General features: G+C 42.7%; 1 protein-coding gene across 2 annotated transcripts in view; it reads left to right on the top strand.

Annotated features, from left to right (window-relative positions):
- LOC141147204 (indian hedgehog protein-like) overlaps positions 1–19624 on the top strand; it is a 158679-nt gene that overhangs the window by 105453 nt on the left and 33602 nt on the right. Inside the window, exon 4 of one of the 2 annotated variants that reach the window (XM_073634363.1) lies at positions 11445–12524. The exons of the other annotated variant lie outside the window; for it this stretch is intronic. Coding sequence (XP_073490464.1) covers positions 11445–11826 — 382 coding nt within the window. The 3' untranslated portion in view covers positions 11827–12524. Of the gene's footprint in view, positions 1–11444; positions 12525–19624 lie in introns of those variants that run through there. 2 annotated transcript variants of the gene reach the window in all.

Genomic DNA, 19624 nt, shown 5'->3' with positions numbered 1-19624 from the left:
AATACAATAAAAACCTTCCATCCTCAGAATTCCAAATCTGCATTAGATCCAGAGTAAGGCAAAAACTGCTTAAGACCACTTTCACACTGAGGCGCTTTTCCGGCGCTTTCACGCTAAAAACAGCGCCTAAAAAGCTCACGAAAACTTATTTCCATTGAAATCAATGAATGCTTTCACACTGTGGCAGTGCGCTGGCAGGGCTGTGAAAAACTCCCCTCTCCATTGAAATGAATGGAAAGCTCTTCAAAAGCGCCTGAAAAGCTCTACAAAAGCGCTCAGTGTTTTTACTGGCAGTTTAGATGCTCCTCAGTGTGAAAGTGGCCTTAGCGCCGACGCCCCCAACACCTCAGTGTGAAAGCACACTTAGGCCCCTTTCACACTGAGGCGCTTCTAAACTGCCAGTAAAACACAGCGCTTTTGAAGAGCTTTTCAGGCGGTTTTGAAGCGCTTTCCATTCATTTCAATGGCGAGGGGCGTTTTTTTCACCGCCCTTCCAGCACAATGCCCCAGTGTGAAAGCATTCATTCATTTTAATGGAAATTGGTTTTCGTGAGCTTTTCAGGCACTTTTTTTTAGCAAGAAAGCACCTGAAAAGCGCCTTAGTGTGTAAGGGGTAAGGGCACTTTCACACTGCCAGTGCCTCGGGCATCGGCGGTAAAGCGCCGCTATTTTTAGCGGCGATTTACCATTGTTTTAGCTGCGCTTTTCGGCCGAAAGCGTGGCGCTTTTAACCCCCGTTAGACATTTTTTTGTTTTAGAAATATTTTGTAATTTTTTTAGCAAAGCATTTCCCTCAACAGATCGATATCACCCAGCAAAATTAGGACGGGGAGAATTACTTTTTTTTTTTGCAAATTTCAATTGCATTAGTAATCTTATTGCATAATCCAATGATACTGTCAGACTGTAGTGATTGCACACATACCACACACAAGTAAGTTACTAGTGTAGGAATCTTTACAGCACATATTTACTACATGAATATTTACTACATTTACTACATGAATACAACAGCCAACACAACCCCTCTTCATCAGTTCATATTTAAAGAGGAGGTCCAGCACCCCGCCCATGAAAAAATTAAAAGTCAGCAGCTACAAATACTGTAGCTGCTGACTTTTAATACTAGGACACTTACCTGTCCTGGAGTCCAGCGATGTCGGCACCACGGACAATACTCCCATCGGCTCTCAGGTGCTGCCGTCGCCATTGCCTGTAAGGGAAACCGGCAGTGAAGCCTTTGCGGCTTCAGAGCTGGTTCCCTACTGCGCATGCGCGAAGCGCGCTGTTCTTTGTGAATGGCTCGGCCGCGCGGGGAAAGATGGAGGGGGGCCGAACTCCCAGGGGACCTCGCTGCATCTCGCCGCAGCCAGGTCACCTGGAATTGGGGACGGGTGCCTGTCAAAACCAGCCACCAGCCCCGAAAGGTGGCAAATGTGGCACCGGAGGGGGAGGAGGAAGCAGATAAGCGGAGCTTCCACTTTTGGGTGGAGCTCCACTTTAACATCTAAGCCCTGATAAAGGGGGATGGTTTAGATCCCCAAAACATGTTGGAGTTATTATTCAATCATCTGATGGATGATTAACATTGTCTTGGACTTTTTTGGTTCTGGTGAACTTTCTCCACCTTTTATATTTACTGGACTTTCACTGGGCGGTCCATACTGAGGGTACCTTGTTTGGCAAGACTGGGGCCATTGTGCCTTACAAAATCAAATTGGACCGACCATTGGTAATTCTGTATTACTTATCACCATTGTTCCAAGCACCTCCCTGTAATTTCTTCAGAGTTAGCAATAAAACCCCAACATGGGTTCTAATCCTTCCCCACACTATCCAAAACAAAAAGTTTTGGGTTTAGATACACTTTAGGTGCACAATTATAAAAATTACTGAAATAACTGTATTTGCTTTATTTATGTTTAGTTATTCATAAATGTATATCTATAATAGATAGATAGATATCCTTTGTCATCTGCTACGGCACCTTGTACAATGTCCTCTGTTTAGTAAAGGGGTCTCCAAACTTTCTAAACAAAGGTCCAATTACTGTCCTTTAGACTATAGAGGGGCTGGACTGTGGCCAGATAGAGTAGAAAATGTCCCAGTGTCACTGGGAGTAAACAATGCCTCAGGCTAGGTGATTATTGGTAGTAAAAAAAAATGACTATGAGGGTTGATTTAATAAAGCCAAATAGACTGTGCACTTTGCAAAATGCAGTTGCTCCAGAGCTTAGTAAATGAGCAGAAGCTCTGCTGACCTCCATCATCCAATCATGTGCAAGCAAAATCACTGTTTTTTTTAATTTCCTGGCATGTAATTGGGTATTCTTTTCAAAGTGAAGCTGTACCTCATTTACTAAGTTCTGGAGCAACTGCACTTGCAAAGTGCACAGTCTATTTGCCTTTAGTAAACCAGCCTCATAGTGTCTGATCAGTTGGGCGAAGCATTGCTGTCAGTGGCAGGAATAGTGCCCCATCATTAGTATCAGTGGGAGGAATAGTGCCCCATCATTAGTATCAGTGGGAGGAATAGTGCCCCATCATTAGTATCAGTGGAAGGAATAGTGCCCCATCATTAGTATCAGTGGGAGGAATAGTGCCCCATTGTTGGCGTCAGTGGGAGGAATAGTGCCCCATTGTTGGCGTCAGTGGGAGGAATAGCACTCCATCATCGGTGTGAGTGAGATGAATAGTGCCCTATCATTTGTGTCAGTGAGAGGAATAGTGCCCCATCATTGGTATGAGTGGGAGGAATAGTACCCCATTTTTAGTGCCAGTGGTAAGAAAAGTATTCCATTGTTTATATGAATCAGAGGAATAATGCCCCATTGTTGGGGTCAGTGTAAGTAATGATGCCCCATCATTGGTGTCAGTGGGAGGAATAATGCCCCATCATTGCTGTCAATGGGAGGAATAGTGCCCCATCATTGGTGCCATCATTGGTGCCAGTGGGAGGAATAGTGTGCCATCATTGGTATCAGTGGGAGGAATAGTGCCCCATCATTGGTGCCATTGGGAGGAATAGTGCCCCATCATTGGTGTCAGTGGGAGGAATTGTGCCCCATCATTGGTATCAGTGGGAGGAATAGTGTCCCATCATTGGTATCAGTGGGAGGAATAGTGCCCCATCATTGGTGTCAGTGGGAGGAATAGTGCCCCATCATTGGTGTCAGTGGGAGGAATAGTGCCCCATCATTGGTGTCAGTGGGAGGAATAGTGCCCCATCATTGGTGTCAGTAGTGGGAATAGTATCCTGCGGGCCCAATACAGGCAGGCAAAGGGCTGCATCTGGCTTGCCGGCTGCAGTCTGAAAACCTCTGGTCTAGTAGAACATTCTTTGGCACACGGAGGGCACAGGACATTATAGCACCTATTATTACATGATGAGGCACAATTCATAGTTATATTACATAGCTAGAAAATCTATATTATAATAATCCTTCATGTGGTACAATCTATGTGTCAGTTGTAAAACTACCACAAAATCCCGCATGCTCATAGTTACATGGTCAGGTTAAAGAAAGATACAAGTCTATGGATCGTTCAACCAATATATGGAAATTTCTTACCCACAACTCATTCAGGAATTGATAATTCCCAGGCCTGGTCTGTTTTTTTAGGTATCTGTTACAAGGATAATATGAACCTTGTCTTATGATGCACACTGTAGGTTTGCTACAAATCTTTCAGCAGTATGGAGTACAGTACAATTATTTTCCTCATTCGGCGGGGACTGATGTGACTGATCAGTATGTAGAGTGCTGTGTGAATTGCTGATGGTATATAAATGGCAGTAATAAATATATAATTCTGTTATGAAATAAGGGCTGTGTTGGTTGCAGGGCTTTTTTTTAACTATAGGTGCGGCTCTTTTTGTGATTGTACCCTAATAGCCAGGTAACATGGCAACTTAAAGGGTAACACATGACTGGTTCGGGGGCGGCCCGTCCATTAAGGGCGCACGGGCACCGCCTCCCCCCCTCCCCTGTCCATCGTTGCCTCCCCTATCCATGCGTCCGGCCCCTTTCAGGACATTGACGCATGGATTCCAATGCGGAGGGGCTGTTTTTTTGAAGCACCGATTAGAGCCAGGTGCTCTAATAGGCTTCAATATAGGGTGGGTTCGAGTCGCAAAGAGTGCGCTCCGATCCCACCCAGGTGTGCTACAACAGCCAATTAATATTTTACTGTTGTAACACCGATCCTCCTTCCAGCCAATCAGGAAGCGGGTTTTGACACCGATCACCCGACTGGCTTAAAGGACAGGCGATCCTATCGAACGCCTAAGAGGAGGAGTGGATGAGCTGGAAGCCGACATGGAGGAGAGGATACAGGAGCCAAGCCGCTGCACCACGCTGCCTGCCACCCACCACAACGGGTTAGGTGCCGGACCGACAAACAGCGCGGGGGGGGGGGTGCCACTGGGGGGCAAAAAAAAGAAAAACACCAGCTGCCACTGGACTGGTTGGTATAGAGAAGATAATTTTTCACCCTGCAAAACATGCTGGCGGTCAGCTTGTTACAATAATTATATAGAAATGCACACATAGGGGATGGGTAGTAAGTCTTGCCAGAAGACAACATGTGAATACATATTGCATTGAGGTGCGTCCTTCGTGCATTTTTAGCTGAGCTGCAATCTTGCAGGATGTAGTTCAACTAGGCTACATTGCAAAAAGCAGGTTAGCACACCCAAAATGCAATAACCTATAATGCAACACAATTGCTTGCATTAAAGAAAAACAAAAGCAAAATGCATTAAAGCCTATTTTTTTTTTTTTTCAAATATTTTATTTAAACCAGAAAGGCAAGATCCACGACAATACACTAATGATAAAAAAAAGTGTGATGCAATGGTATACATATTGCCCCATAAGGAGCTGGGAGTGACGTAGAACCGTATAGATTGAGAAACCAGGAACTGCCTAACTATTTTCCTCAATTGATTAGATAGCGGTAGCAGAAAAAAAAAAAAGGAAGAAAAGATAGTTAAAGAAAAAGCAAGATATGGGTAAGAAGAAGAAAAAAAATTATAGAAAGGAAGGGGGATCATCATAGCCGGCTTCAACTTACAGATTGTCAGAAAGTCCTTCATTACAGAATAGCCCTCAAGCAGCACCTCGTCCCTCAAAAAGAACTTTCCCTTCTTCAGAGTACACAAACATATTCCACTACATCCAGATTTCGGAGTGCTGTTCACGTTGATGCCAGGCTGTGACGATTAAGTCCTCCATTTTATTTCTGTCTTCTACTTTACAAAGCCATAGGCCAATGGTTGGCGGCTGTGGACGTTTCCAAGTCAAGAAAGCCTATTTTTTTTAATCAGCACAAGGGACAGAACTTACATTCAATGAGAAGTGTCCCTTGTGCTGGTGACTGCTCTCTTAGTGGACTCTTCCATCCTCTGCCCCCCCTCCCCCAATACCCCCACAGTGGTAACCTTCTGGGCCTATTACAACTGCTGGACCAGTCATAAGTACTTGTCAAGGGTGCCGACTATGCCTGTCCTTTCTGCCCCTCTCCTCCATTTATAGAAGCTATTTTATAGCTTCCATCAAAGGAAAGCACTCTATGAATAGAGGATGAATAAAAATCTGCCTCCTCCATTCATAGAGTGCTTTTGATTGATGGAAGGTATAGTACATCTTCTATGAATGGAGGTGGGGGGGTTGAGCATAGTCGGCCCTCTTGACAAGTGCCTATGACAGGTCCGGAAGCTGTATTAACCCACCTACCACCCAAATGTTACCACTGTGGGGGTTTAGGGGAGGGGGCAGAGGACAGAAGATTCAACTAGGAGAACAGGTCCAGTGGCTGTATTAACCCACCTAGCACTCGAAGATTACTGCTCTGGGTATGGATGAGGGGAGGCGCAGAGGATGGGAGATCTCAACCAAGGCAGCCAGCACAAGGGACACTTCTTATCGAATGTAATTCCAGAGATAAAACAATAAATCTCCCGCTCTACAAGACTCTGGTCCGGCCGCACCTGCAGTATGCTGTCTAGTTCTGGGCACCAGTCCTCAGGAAGGATGTACTGGAAATGGAGCGAGTACAAAGAAGGGCAATAAAACTAATAAAGGGTCTGGAGGATCTTAGTTATGAGGAAAGGTTGCGAGCACTGAACTTATTCTCTCTGGAGAAGAGACGCTTGAGAGGGGATATGATTTCAATACACAAATACCGTACTGGTGACCCCACAATAGGGATAAAACTTTTTCGCTGAAGGGAGTTTAATAAGACTCGTGGCCACTCATTACAATTAGAAGAAAAGAGGTTTAACCTTAAACTATGTAGAGGGTTCTGTACTGTAAGAGCGGCAAGGATGTGGAATTCCCTTCCACAGGCGGTGGTCTCAGCGGGGAGCATCGATAGTTTCAAGAAACTATTAGATAATCACCTGAATGACCACAACATACAGGGATATACAATGTAATACTGACAGGAAAGTTGCAATGCTCAAACGGAGTATAAAATGGATTAGCAGCCTGTAAAAAACAGAAGCTGAGACAGTTCTATAGAAAAAAATGAAAAATGACACCTTGAGGAAGGGAGCTTCTCCATCTTCCCTTCACTGGAAATAAAGAATTTCCAGCAGGGTTAGGACGGCATAAAATTGATGTAAAAATATTGTAGAGTCTTTATAGATTGGAGAAATTCATATATAGGAGAGATTTGGCTGGAATTTTTATTTACCCTGATATTTGGTGAAAATGAACAGATTATGAATATTTCCTGGTGCAGAATTGGCAACAATGTATCAACGTCAGTCCTTAACCTCCCTGGCAGTATGATTATGTCAGATTTTTGAATCTCAAAGCGGATATGTTGTTTTGCATAGAAATTTGGCAGTTTATATTGTAGGCCTGTAATTCTTATTAATAACACACTTAAATCTGTCCAAACAAGAGTCTAGCAGACATCCCGGGTATGACTAAGTTTGAAACACTAAATCATAAATTATAATATAATAAATAACTAGAAATAATTATAAAAAAATAATAATATTATAATAATAATAAAATAAATTTCCCCACGATTCACTATCGCTGAATTCTGCAAGTGTTCTAATTTATTATCGCTGTTTTCTTGCTGGTCTAAAACCGCTTTTGACGTAAAGGGACACTTTTTGGTTGCCATGGACAATCTCAAGTGTCCAGGCAGAAAGAACAGTATATATAATATAAAACTGCATGCAGGGCACTGGACAAAGCATTAGGGACAAAAGGGAGGTGAAAATTTTTCATACAGTAATGTATTCTGTAAGATTCCAGTGTACTGTGTGTGTTATAAATTTTGCACTTTTTGAATTTGCTGCCGGGGCTCTGCCCCCATGCATCTCGACGTTTGCAGGGAACGGAGCCCGGCACACAGAGGCATTGGGCGAAGGACAGAGCCCGCAGACAAGGAGGGGGGGGGGGGACATCGCAGGATCCTGGGGACAAGGATCTTGAGATGCAATCCCGAGTGTGGCTCGGGGTTACCGTTAATGGTACTGAAATTTAACCCCGAGCCACACTCGGGAAAACCGCCAAAGAGGTTAAGGTTGTAACATTGGGTGTTATTTACTGAAACTGGAGAGTGCAAAATCTGGTGCAGCTGTGCATAGAAACCAATCAGCTTCCAGTTTTTATTGCCAAAGCTTAATTGAACAAGCTGAAGCTAGAAGCTGATTGGCTACCATGCACAGCTGCACCAGATTCTGAGTGTTCCAATTTTAGTTGAGTTCTCTCCCAATGTATTTTGCCATAATAATTGTTATTTTTATCTATCTATCTTTGTCTTTAAATCTATATTTCTTTCCTTTTTCCTTCTTTCTTTCTTATACGTATTCTTTCATTATCTGCCTTTCTAATTAATAGTATAATAAATCATGTTCTTTTCTTTCTTTCTTTCTTTCTTTCTTTCTTTCTTTCTTTCTTTCTTTCTTTCTTTCTTTCTTTCTTTCTTTCTTTCTTTCTTTCTTTCTTTCTTTCTTTCTCTCATCTGTCTTTTTATTAAATAGTCTAATATATAATGTCCACCTTTTTTCTTTTCTTTTCTTATCTTTTCTTTTCAGGTCTTTCTTATAAGTAGAGCAGATAGACAGGATAGGCAAACAATGTAAGCAGCACAATAGTAATTACCATACCACCAAATTGAACATATGTGAACCCTCACCTTGTAAAAAAAAAACAAAAAACATTCAGTTTAAAATAGAAATGAAGGGCAAAACATTGGTGTATAGGTAAAAAAAAAATTAAAAATTATAAACACCTTTTTTTTATAAGTGATCACATTCCCTCTGTTCTCAGCTGCATAAGGAGCTCAGAGAGCTGTTGGAAGAGAAACAGTAGTACACTGCTCTTCCCAGTGAATGGCTGAGCGGGGGGGGGGGGGGGGGGAGTGTTAGGAGAAGTCTGATCATTGGAGGAGACCAGGCTGAATAAAAGCACAGCCATGCTGTGCGCCCCCACTTAGTGTGGTCAGTTTTTCCTAGGAAAGCAGAGGGACTGGCAGGAACACCAGGGATCCACACAAAGGAAGCAATACAAAGAGAACAGGATACTTTTTCATACTATTACATAATACAGCAGGCACATATCCTTTAACTCCACGTTATGTGTCCAGACATGTTTTTTTTTTTTTTTTTAAGTAGATGTACAAAAAAAAGTTATGCAATAAATAAATGATCAATATATATATATCCCCTATTTATTTATTTTTTTCTGTTTGAGAGAAGAGGCTGTACTAGAAATCTGCAGGATTTTCCTACAACAAATGAATAACGACTGCTATCTCATGTTTCCCCATAGTCAATTTTAGTGCAGATTTATTTTACCTATTCAAATTGTAATCTTTTGGAAATTAGATCACAAGTGTAGCAGTCATTAGGGTTGGTTTATAAAGTGATAGAAACTATTCACTTAGCAAAGTGAATGCTGACTGAGCTTTGCAAATAAGATGAAGCTGTGTTAAATGCAATCAGCCAATCATGCACTACCAAAAATCCTTTTTTTTTTACCCTTTTCACATGATTGGGTATTCAAAGTACAGATTTACCCTATTTACTATCTATGTGAGCACCCTCAGGGCCCATTTACTAAAGGCTAACAGACTGCGCAGTTGCTTCAGAGATTAGTAAATGGGCAGAATCTCTGCCGACTTCCATCATCCAATCATGTGCAAGCGAAAAATGCAGTTTTTTTTTATTTATTTTCCTTGCACATGATTGGGTATTCTTTGCCAAGTGAAGCTTCACCTCATTTACTACGGTAAGCTCTGAAACAACTGCACTTTGTAGAGGGCAACTGCACTTTGCCTTTAGTAAATCAACCCCAAAATGTCTTTTGTAAATCCACCCTATTGCATCATTTGTTACATTCTTTATCTTATGGAGATAATTTATATTTCCATTCAGTGGCTATTGTAGGAATTCAATAAAAATTTGCAATTCGGAGCCGTCTACTTTGACAAACTCATAATTTGTTAATTTTTTAAAAAATACCCCAGTGAACAAATTTGGAATCTGGAGACATTCAGGATGATAATTGACAAATAAGCCAAGTATGGGTTGGCATGCTGGCTAGACAAAAACTTGAAACGTTTTATTAGTAAAAAAAAAAAAAACTGAATTTGCTAATGCACTCCATAAATAATGTAGCCCAGTGGTCTCCAAACTGCGGCCCACGGGGCTGGATGTGGCCCTTTGCTTGCCTTTATCCTCTCCCTGACGTGAATGATGGGACATTATTCCTCCCACTGACACCAACAATGGGGCACTATTCCTCCCACTGATGCCAATAATGGGGCACTATTTCTGCCACTGATACCAATGATGGGGCATGGGTTATATCCACTGACAACAGGACATTTTCTACTTCTACATTGGGCGAAGTCGGGTCCCCCTAAAGTCTGAAGAACAGCAGACTGGTCCTTTGTTTGGAAAGATTGGAGCCGCCTGATATAGATGATAGAAAGATTTGTTGTTTTGGGTTGAGTTGGTGGCAGCCATAGAACACCATCAAGGCCCCGGCTGGGTAAGTTTCAACTCCCACTGGGTTTCAGCTCCATTAGGGGCCCTGGGTGGGCCATCACCAATTCAAAGGTTCACTATACCTCCCAACTGTGTGGGATGAGAAGGAATTATACCTTTTTTCACAAAGTATGTAGGAGGATACACCCCCAGTAACAAAGACCATGAAGACTATAGTATGAAAACAATTATTTTTTTACCACTCGTTATGTTGGCTTTTAAAACAATAAATGCAATCTTTTAGAGGTTGGATCAAAGGTTTAACACAATATAGAGCTTACATTAGTTAAATAGTGTATTGTTATAAAGGGCTATACATCAGACCAAAACAAGGGACAACTGAAGAGAGACAGAAGGATTTGGTTCCAATTGGCACAATGCCTTCAAAAAAGGGACAGTTGGGACCTTTTGGTTCACAGCTTGGATAAAACCAATCCCTGTGGGGGGAATCTTACCACCACTTACCTTGGTTTTGGGTGTTTGAGATCACATTAGGAATCAATTTTTTTTTCTTGAGTCTGAACGGGAGAGCTGAGTTTGGTGAAAAGTTGTACAGAATAACAACATTTGGGGCTGTCTACAAGCAAAGGTTCAGATTCCTGGGTCTGTACTTTGGAAGCTGTGCACAAAAAAAGACAAGCAAAGGGTAAATGACTAGTCATCTGTATTGCCTGTGGTCTCTCCGAAGCTGACCTTTCCCCATCACTGATTTACCCTACCTTGTTCTGAACCGTGGCTTTGTGTGGAGGCAGCCATCTTGTAGAGGCAGGTCTTTGCTTCCTCTTGTCAGAGCAATGTCTGGTGACGTAATCACTGGTAGGGAATAATTAAACAACAAGAGTAGTGGAGAAAGCATAGATGCCCTGGTGGGTAATATAACAGAAGCAGGGAGATCCATGCACTGCAGTTCCTCAGGTACAGCTTCCTCTCCAGCAAAGAAAACCATGAGCAGGACAGTAGTGACATCACCAAATCTCGTGCCAAATCTTTTTGAAGCTAGAAGTCAGAGGCAGAAGTGCCTTAGATGATCTCAAGCATCCCCTATACAGATATAAGGTCAAGTCCCCTGATCTTCACCACTTTAATCTTGAGGAATTAAAAGTCAAGTCAAAAGGTTGATTTTTCAGGTACTGCTTGGTCACAATTAACATTGATGTTACCTAAAACATAGTACTTTTTGAGTTCTGGTTCACTTTAAGGACTTGTATGCTTTTAGATGCATTAAGCCTGCAAAAGAGATCACTTTGAAATGTTTCTGAGTAGGTTCACAGGTGCATTTGATCTCCTTCTAAGGTTCATCAAGCTTCTTTTGCAATACCATTGACTTGTATAGGAAGAAAAACAGTTTGATACATTCAAAAGTGGGTGTGTCATGGGCTCTAAGGCTCCCAATTTGTAATACATACATCTGTTCTTCTTATTTCAGGACCTTCGGTGGAGAAGAGTTGGGCTCCACCAGCTGGAAGAAACGAAATAAAAAAAATAAAAAAGGAGAGCGAAAGAACAATAAAAAAGAAAAGCAAGCAAAGGGGGCCGGAAAGGAGGAGAAATTTGAAAAGAAAGCAAAGGGGGCCGGAAAGGAGGAGAAATTTGAAAAGAAAGCAAAGGGGGCCGGAAAGGAGGAGAAATTTGAAAAGAAAGCAAAGGGGGCCGGAAAGGAGGAGAAATTTGAAAAGAAAGCAAAGGGGGCCGGAAAAGAGGAGAAATTTGAAAAGAAAAGGCAAAAAGAAGGGAAAAATGAACAAGAAAGGGCTCTGCGGAAAGAAGAAAAGAAAACCAGAAAAGGAAGAGTGATGAAGAAAAATTGAAAATGAGGAAAAGAGGGAAAAGAGGGACACGGCTGGATAGACATGATGGCAGCTTGTCACGGTCGGAGAAAAGGAATATTAGAGAGAGACCTGGGGGGGGGGGCTGGACCTTCTGTACTCAGGGCACAACGACCGGCGGCAAAAGCCAACCAAACGCAGAAGCAAAAAAAGAAACAGCAATCTGAAGGAAATTTTTTTTTCCCTGAAACAAAAATATTGTGATTACTAAATGAAGGACGGCATAAGTGATCAAATTTACAAATGTGATGAAACGTCATACATGATGTAAAATTTAGGTATAAACCCCTTTTCAGGGTTTTGGCCAGTCAGGTGTGGGGATGAGCGGAATGATTTTTGTGAAATTTTATCAAGGCTAAAAAAATCTCAATTCTGCTGCTTAGGTGAAATTTGCTTGCAAAAAGATCTATTCTTTGTTTTCTTATTAGTTGGGTGCTTTTGGTTATATTTAGGGCAGTTTGGTTTCTTTTTTATTCATTTAGTGTCCTTTGTGTTGTTTTTGTGTATTTGATCAGTGCTGGAGTACTGTGTCACTTTCAGCTTTTATAGCTTCTTTTCACTGTCTTTGTTTTTTTCTTTCTTTCTTTCCGTGGAAAAAAGAAAACATAAAATAATGAGGTTTCAGGTGAAAGGAGCATCTAATATATTACCAAAAGTATTGGGACGCCTGCCTTTACACGCACATGAACTTGGCATCCAAGTCTCAGTCCGTAGGGTTCAATACTGAGTTGGCTGGCCCTTTGCAGCTATAACAACTTCAACTCTTCTAGGAAGGCTGTCCACAAGGTTTAGGAGTGTGTCTATAGGAATGTTTGACCCCTCTTCTAGAAGCGCAATTGTGAGGTCAGGCACTGATGTTTGACGAAAAAGGCCTGGCTCACAGTCTCCGCTCTAATTCATCCGAAAGTGTTCTATTAGGTTGAGGTCAGGACTCTGTGCAGGACAGTCAAGTCCCTCCACTCCAAAGTCGCTCATCCATGTCTTTATGGACCTTGCTTTGTGCACTGGTGCGCAGTCATGTTGGAACAGGAAGGGGCCATCCCCAAACTGTTCCCACAAAGTTGGGAGCATGAAATTGTCCAAAATGTCTTGGTATGCCGACGCCTTAAGAGTTCCCTTCACAGGAACAAAGGAGACAAGCCCAACCCCTGAAAAACAACCCCACACCATAATCTCCCCTCCACCAAATGATTTGGACCAGTGCACAAAGCAAGGTCCATAAAGAAACGGATAAGCGAGTTTGGGGTGGAGGAACTTGAATGGCCTGCACAGAGTCCTGACCTCAACCCGATAGAACACCTTTGGGATGAAATAAAGTGGAGACTGCGAGCCAGGCCTACCTCGTCCAACATCAGTGCCTGACCTCACAAATGCTCTTCTGGAAGAATGGTCAAACATTCCCATAGACACACTCCTAAACCTTGTGGACAGCCTTCCCAGAAGAGTTGAAGCTGTTAGAGCTGCAAAGGGTGGACCAACTCAATATTGAACCTTACGGACTAAGACTGGGATGCCATTAAAGTTCACGTGCGTGTAAAGACAGGCGTCCTAATACTTTTGGTAATATATTGCATCTCTGGAGCCATTTAATGCTCATTGCACGCTTAAAAACCACCTTAAAGGGTATCTAAACTAAAAACCAAAAATGAATCGCAGCTTTCCAGGCCTTAGATGTGGTGGCTACATTAGTTTTTGTTTTTCAGGCCTTTCCCCTTTATTTTCATATGACTCTGCCAAAAACACACTTCCTGACCTAGAATGGCTATGCTACCTCCTCCACTGTATCTAGGGGGCAGCCACTGTTGTCCTCCATGGGGGTACGGATAGGTAGCACTGGAACCCTGGACCTTGTCCTATAGGTGTAACTATTCAGCAGTGTTGCAATGGTGTTTATGCACTGTGTCTGGATTCTTGGCTGGTGGCTTATACACACCAAAGGATTCCCACAGTAATTCATTGGTTTGTAATGCAAATAAATTGAGCTGAGATTGAAGCGTCACACCACAAGTTAATAGTCTTTACTGTATAAATTACAAATTCAATCAATCCACTACGTAATGGAGATGAACAAATGTAGAGTGGACTAAAACCCACACTGTATGGAATCCACAGTTGAAGTGCCACACCAATAGTTAAATACAGGGAAAACGCGTTGATCCTGCCAGAAATGCTGTGTTCTTGTCATTACCTGTGAGCTTCGAAGAAAGAACAAATTACAGTGTATTTTTATTGTACAAACTACTAATTCCATCACTCCAGCATGTAATGGAAGGGAACCAGGGTAGACATGTTTAAAGTTCAGCCTCACAGGACACTGGGTTTCTGGCAGGATAAACATATATTTTCTATACTTGCTGAAATTGTACTTAGCCTGAATAATAAAAACGAATGCGACCACCACATCTAAGTACTGGTAAACTGTAATTTATATTTAATTATAGATTAAAATAACAGTTTAATTGTTAAATTAATTAATTGTTAAAATAATTGTTTAATTAAATACACAAATTCCATTTAATGAACCTGCAATTTATATTTAATTGTAAATAAAAATGAAATGCAAGTGGTGTTAAAGCCTAAACATTTTACACTTAAATTCATTCCCTACATTAGGGTAAAAAATATTTGTGTATCAGTAACAACCCCTCACAACCTCCCCCCCACACACACACACACACACACACACTTACCCTGGCCCTCATTGGATCCAAAGCTGTGCCCATCGGCAGTAAATCCTGTGAGAAGAGGGCGGGGAAAGCCGCGCTGGCTATGTCTATAGATGCAAGCAGCGCAGCTCAGGATCGAGCCCACGGGTATGCCATGATAGGAAGCAGCTTCCTATGGTGGCACACCAAGAGGAGGAGGAGCCAGGAATACTGGAGGAGGACCTGAGAAATAGAGATTCAGGGCCGTTCCAGTGCACATAACATGTTTGGGGGTTTTTTGTTTTTTTTTAATCCTTTGCAATCACTTTATTTGTTTTCGTGTTAAAATTATGTATAATAAAATTAAATTATAATTAAAATATTATATAGGTATGTATAAATATAAGATCATTATAAATATAATATAATTATAATTAATTGTTTAATTAAAGAGATGTTCCAGCCTGGGGGGGGAAAAATCAAAGTCAGTAGCTAAAAATACTGTAGCTCCTGACTTTTAATATATGGACTCTTACCTGTCCAGGGAGCCCGCACTGTCGGCACCCCAGCCAATCTTTGGATCGGCAGTTGGGTGCTGCTGCCGCCACTATCACCGCTAAGGGAAACCGGCAATGAAGCCTTTCGGCTTCACAGCCAGTTCCCTACTGCGCATGCGTGAAGCGCGATGCACTTTCTAATTGGCCCAGCGGTGGAGGAAGGAGGAGGGGGCTGAACTTCTGAGGGACAGCGGCGCCGTCTCCGGAAGTGGTAACCCTTCCCCCCTCCCCCCTGAAAGATGCCAAATGTGGCACCAGAGGATGGGGGGAGGAAGCAAATAAGTGGAAGTTTAAATCAAATCACTTAATTTATTGAACTACAATTTACATTTATTAAATTGCAGTTTTAGGATTTACATTTTTGTTTTTTGGTTTAGATACGCCTTGACTTCACCTTCCTCATTAACTTCAATGCATTTAGCCAAGACGGCAAAATTTGGTGGAAATCTATCAGTTTTAGCTTTGCTCATCCCTAGTCAGAAGTAGAGTATATAGCAGAAACATACCTACTTTAGCATGACCTCCTGTGTGTAGCTGCTGGTGCCCAGAGCCAATCACATAGCAGTTAAGCTCTTTATCGATTGTGTGCAGTGGGTGAATGGGGAGGTGGAAGCAGTCATGTGTTGGAGATCCTTCTCCTCTCCAGTGACTAATTTCCATCCTCCTGCTGAATGCTAGGCGGGGGTTATAGGGGGTGGAACTGCTATGTTACTGTCACCATGAGCCAGCGACTCTCCAATAGAAATGGATGCCAAAGCAAGTATTCCGCTATATTCCTATTATGTACAATCCACCTGGCCTGCTTATTCTCCTAAAAGGGGTTTATGGCTCGACTTTTCTAGTTGTTTATTCTGAGATGACATTACATAATGGCACAGAATCAGCTTCAAGCAATGTGTAAAGTCAATGACAGACCTAGTCACAGTGGAGGGAAGCAAATCTGTCACCAAGACAAAAAGCACCTGGAGATGCGACAGTTCACTAATTCTATAAATTAACATGTTTACCAGGTCTGGCAGTGCCTGCACTAACATAACTGGGTAATTGGAAATCTGCTCTGATTTGCTTTATGCCAAATGGTGATCACACGCTGTGTTTTTTAATTTGATGAATATGTGATTTGATCTCAACGATTGAATCCGCAAACAAACGAATAGCTACAACTTCCCTTTAGGCTCCATTCACATTAGCGGATCTCCAAAGTTGCACGATTTCCCGAGTGACTTTGGAGCGTGGCTTTGATGTGACTTTTAATGTGAAAGGAAAAAGTCCTGGAAGTTGCACATCTCTGCAAAAGCCTGTAAGAAGGTGTATGACAGCCACAGCCCGGGCTCCATCCAGGCCACACCCCCAACACCAGTCGTGGCTGGTGCTCCATTTTGGGGGGGCGGCAAACAAACCACCCGCCACCAACCCCACCACCACACCTGCGCCCCGAGCCCACCCTTTTTAAAGCCAATTAGAGCCTCGGGCTCTAATCGCTTCGGGAAAAAAAAACCCATTGGAATTCATGCGTCTGGCGCCCTGCATGTAGATTAGGGTCTGGACGCATGGATTGGGGGGTGGCAACCCTGCACCCCGTATGGATGGGCCACCAGTGCCCAACAATTTTTACTCCACCAACGAAGCTCTCCTCGTGACTAAGCTCCGTGGGCAGAGTGAAATGTGTTGGGGGCGTGGCCTGGTTGGATCCCAGGCTGAGCCTGACATACACCTTCTTAGGGGGTTTTACAGAGATGTGCGACTTCCAGGACCTTTCCCTTTTCCATTTGATGTCTAGAGCTGGGATGAGCTCTGTCCTTGTCTGCACTCCAAGCAGTTGCTACATAAGAGGACCCGGTGGAGCCTTGAGCAGCACCTGTAAATTTGGTTTGATGAGACTTTTGGTGTGACTTTGATCTGACTTTACACTCACTAGACCAAAGGCACATCAAAAGTCGCACCAAAGTAGTGCAGACACCTTTTCAAAATTGCTGTGGACGGGAACCATTGCAAACAATGGGCTGTGACTTGTCATGTCCAAAGTCGCAATGACAATTCGCACAAGCGTGCATGGGCCCTTAGACTCAACTCTGATCAGATTTAATTAAATTGAGTCGATCAGCCAGGGTAGAAATTTATCAATCGTTTTGCATTGATTGGCAGCAGTGAGATACTTCATTCATGAATGTGATTGATTATGAGATTACATGGTGGAAACAGGGATGCTACTGATAACTTGATCGATTGTATCTCAGTTATCGATCGAAATTCACTTCCCTGTGTGTGGCATATCAATCTAATAGGTTTTCAACTATAGATCAATTATTCCTATTGGAAGAGACCGTTCAAACGAGAAAGCAATCATTAATCAAAGCATGTATGGCCATCCTGAATTTTCAGATACAGATGGATGCCAGCGGTGATTCCTTTTTTTTTTTTTTATATCTCTCAGGGAACCCTGTGGCAAGATCTTTCTGCTGCAGCTCCCATCTCTTACCCTCATCTTTTGAGGAGTCATCTTTTGAGGAGTCTCGCTCCTCCAGCTGCATTTTTTCTAATAATAATAAAAAGATTAAAACTCCAACAGTGGCAATGAGACCCCCATAATAATGTGACCGGTGGGCAGTGATGGGAACCCACCGCAGAGATTCTGCCAATTGGATATCCTATAGAGAAGGCGGTGTATGATTCATTGCAGCAGTTCGGGGGTTGGCTGATTCTTTGAAACATACTTTGTGCGCTGGTTAAAACTCGGACATCGGTGGAGGAGATCCCGAGTCCACTTCAGCAATTTTCCATCATTTTTTTTCCACCACTGTAGAGTTAAGAGACCATTTATTTCTTTGTGGCGTATTAACCCGTCACGTTACGTTGCGCATTAATGTGCCTTGTATTAAGGCGACCCTTTGAAACGAATGGGCTGCCAATGCAATGTGTTGCTTTAGTGCACTGGTCTCCAAACTGCGTAACCGGGGGGCCGGATGTGGCCCCTTTATTGCTTTTATCTGGCCCTTGGGGCACTATTCCAACCACTGACACCAACAATTGGGCATGCGCCCTTGCATTTACACCAACAATTTGGCATATGTCCTCCCCACTGACACCAACAATTGGGCACGCGCCCTTTAATTTACACCAACAATTGGGCATATGTCCTACTGACACTAACAATGAGGACAATTCCTCCCAATGACATCAATAATGGGCACAATTCTTGCCAATGACACCAACAATGGAACACAATTCTTCCCACTGACACCAATGAAGCGGCAGAATTGCTCCCACTCCCATCAACTATGGGGCACTATTCCTTCTGCTGATAGGAGTCACTATTACTCCCACTGACACAAATGATGGAGCACTAGTCCTCCCACTGACACCAACAATGGGGCACAATTCCTCCCTATGACACCAACATTGGGGCACAATTCCTCCCAATGACATCAATGATGGGGCACTATTCTTCCTACTGACTTCAATGATGGGGTACGATTCCTCCCTATGACACCAACAATGGGACACAATTCCTCCCAATGACATCAATGATGGGGCACTATTCTACGAGTACGATTGCTCCCACTGACACCAACAATTGGGCATATGTCCTCCCACTGAAACCAATGAAGTGGCAAAATTCCTACCACTGACACCCACGATGGGGCATTGTATACTCCCACTGACATCAGGACATTTTCTACTCCCGTTGGCCTCAGTGTGACCCCCCCAGAGTCTGAAGGACTGTATACTGGCCCTTTGTTTAGAAAGTTTGGAGACCCCTGCTTTAGTGTGATGGGATGCCATTCAAAATAGATGGTGCTGCAACGCTACACAGTAACGCATGTTATGTGCATTACCACACATTGCAGGAAGGCGGGTGTTGTGCGTGTAAAAACGGGCCCTAAAACATTGCTTCCTTGTTATTCACTGAAAATGATAAGCGATATGTCCTCTGTGTGCGCAGCTTGTAGATTATGTCTGCAACCATTAAAGGGAACATGTGGTGGGTTTTTATATATTATTTAATTTATTTTTATGAGAACTATAAAACAAAAAACAAAAAAAATAAATGTTATTTTATTTTAGTAGAGGATAAATATGAAACTCCCTTTAAGTGTTTAGCACTTAGCCAGCAGATGGAGCTCTCAACTTCTTTTCAGGTTTCCAGTTTCTCCTTACCTCCTATTGTTTACAAAGCTGAGTAGCACAAGCTGATATTTGCATAGACAACTAAATGAGTCAGGGCAGTGACCTCCCCCTCCTCTTTCCTGCTACTTTTTTGCTCTTTAGTAAACCCAAAGTGCTCTGGGAGTTTAAAGTTGAGCTTTAGCTAGAAAAGAAAATTTCCCACAGCTGTTGTCACATCACTTACCTGTAATGAAATACACTATATTACCAAAAGTATTGGGACGCCTGACTTTACATGCACATGAACTTTAACGGCATCCCAGTCTTAGTCCGTAGGGTTCAATATTGAGTTGGCCCACCCTTTGCAGCTATAAGAGCTTCAGCTCTGCTGGGAAGGCTGTCCACAAGGTTTAGGAGTGTGTCTATGGGAATGTTTGACCATTCTTCCAGAAGCGCATCTGTGGGGTCAGG

The sequence above is a fragment of the Aquarana catesbeiana genome, linkage group LG06, assembly GCF_042186555.1.
Source record: "Aquarana catesbeiana isolate 2022-GZ linkage group LG06, ASM4218655v1, whole genome shotgun sequence".
Taxonomy (NCBI): domain Eukaryota; kingdom Metazoa; phylum Chordata; class Amphibia; order Anura; family Ranidae; genus Aquarana; species Aquarana catesbeiana.
Note: the sequence above shows the minus strand (reverse complement) of the source record. Positions and strands in the feature narration are given on the sequence as shown.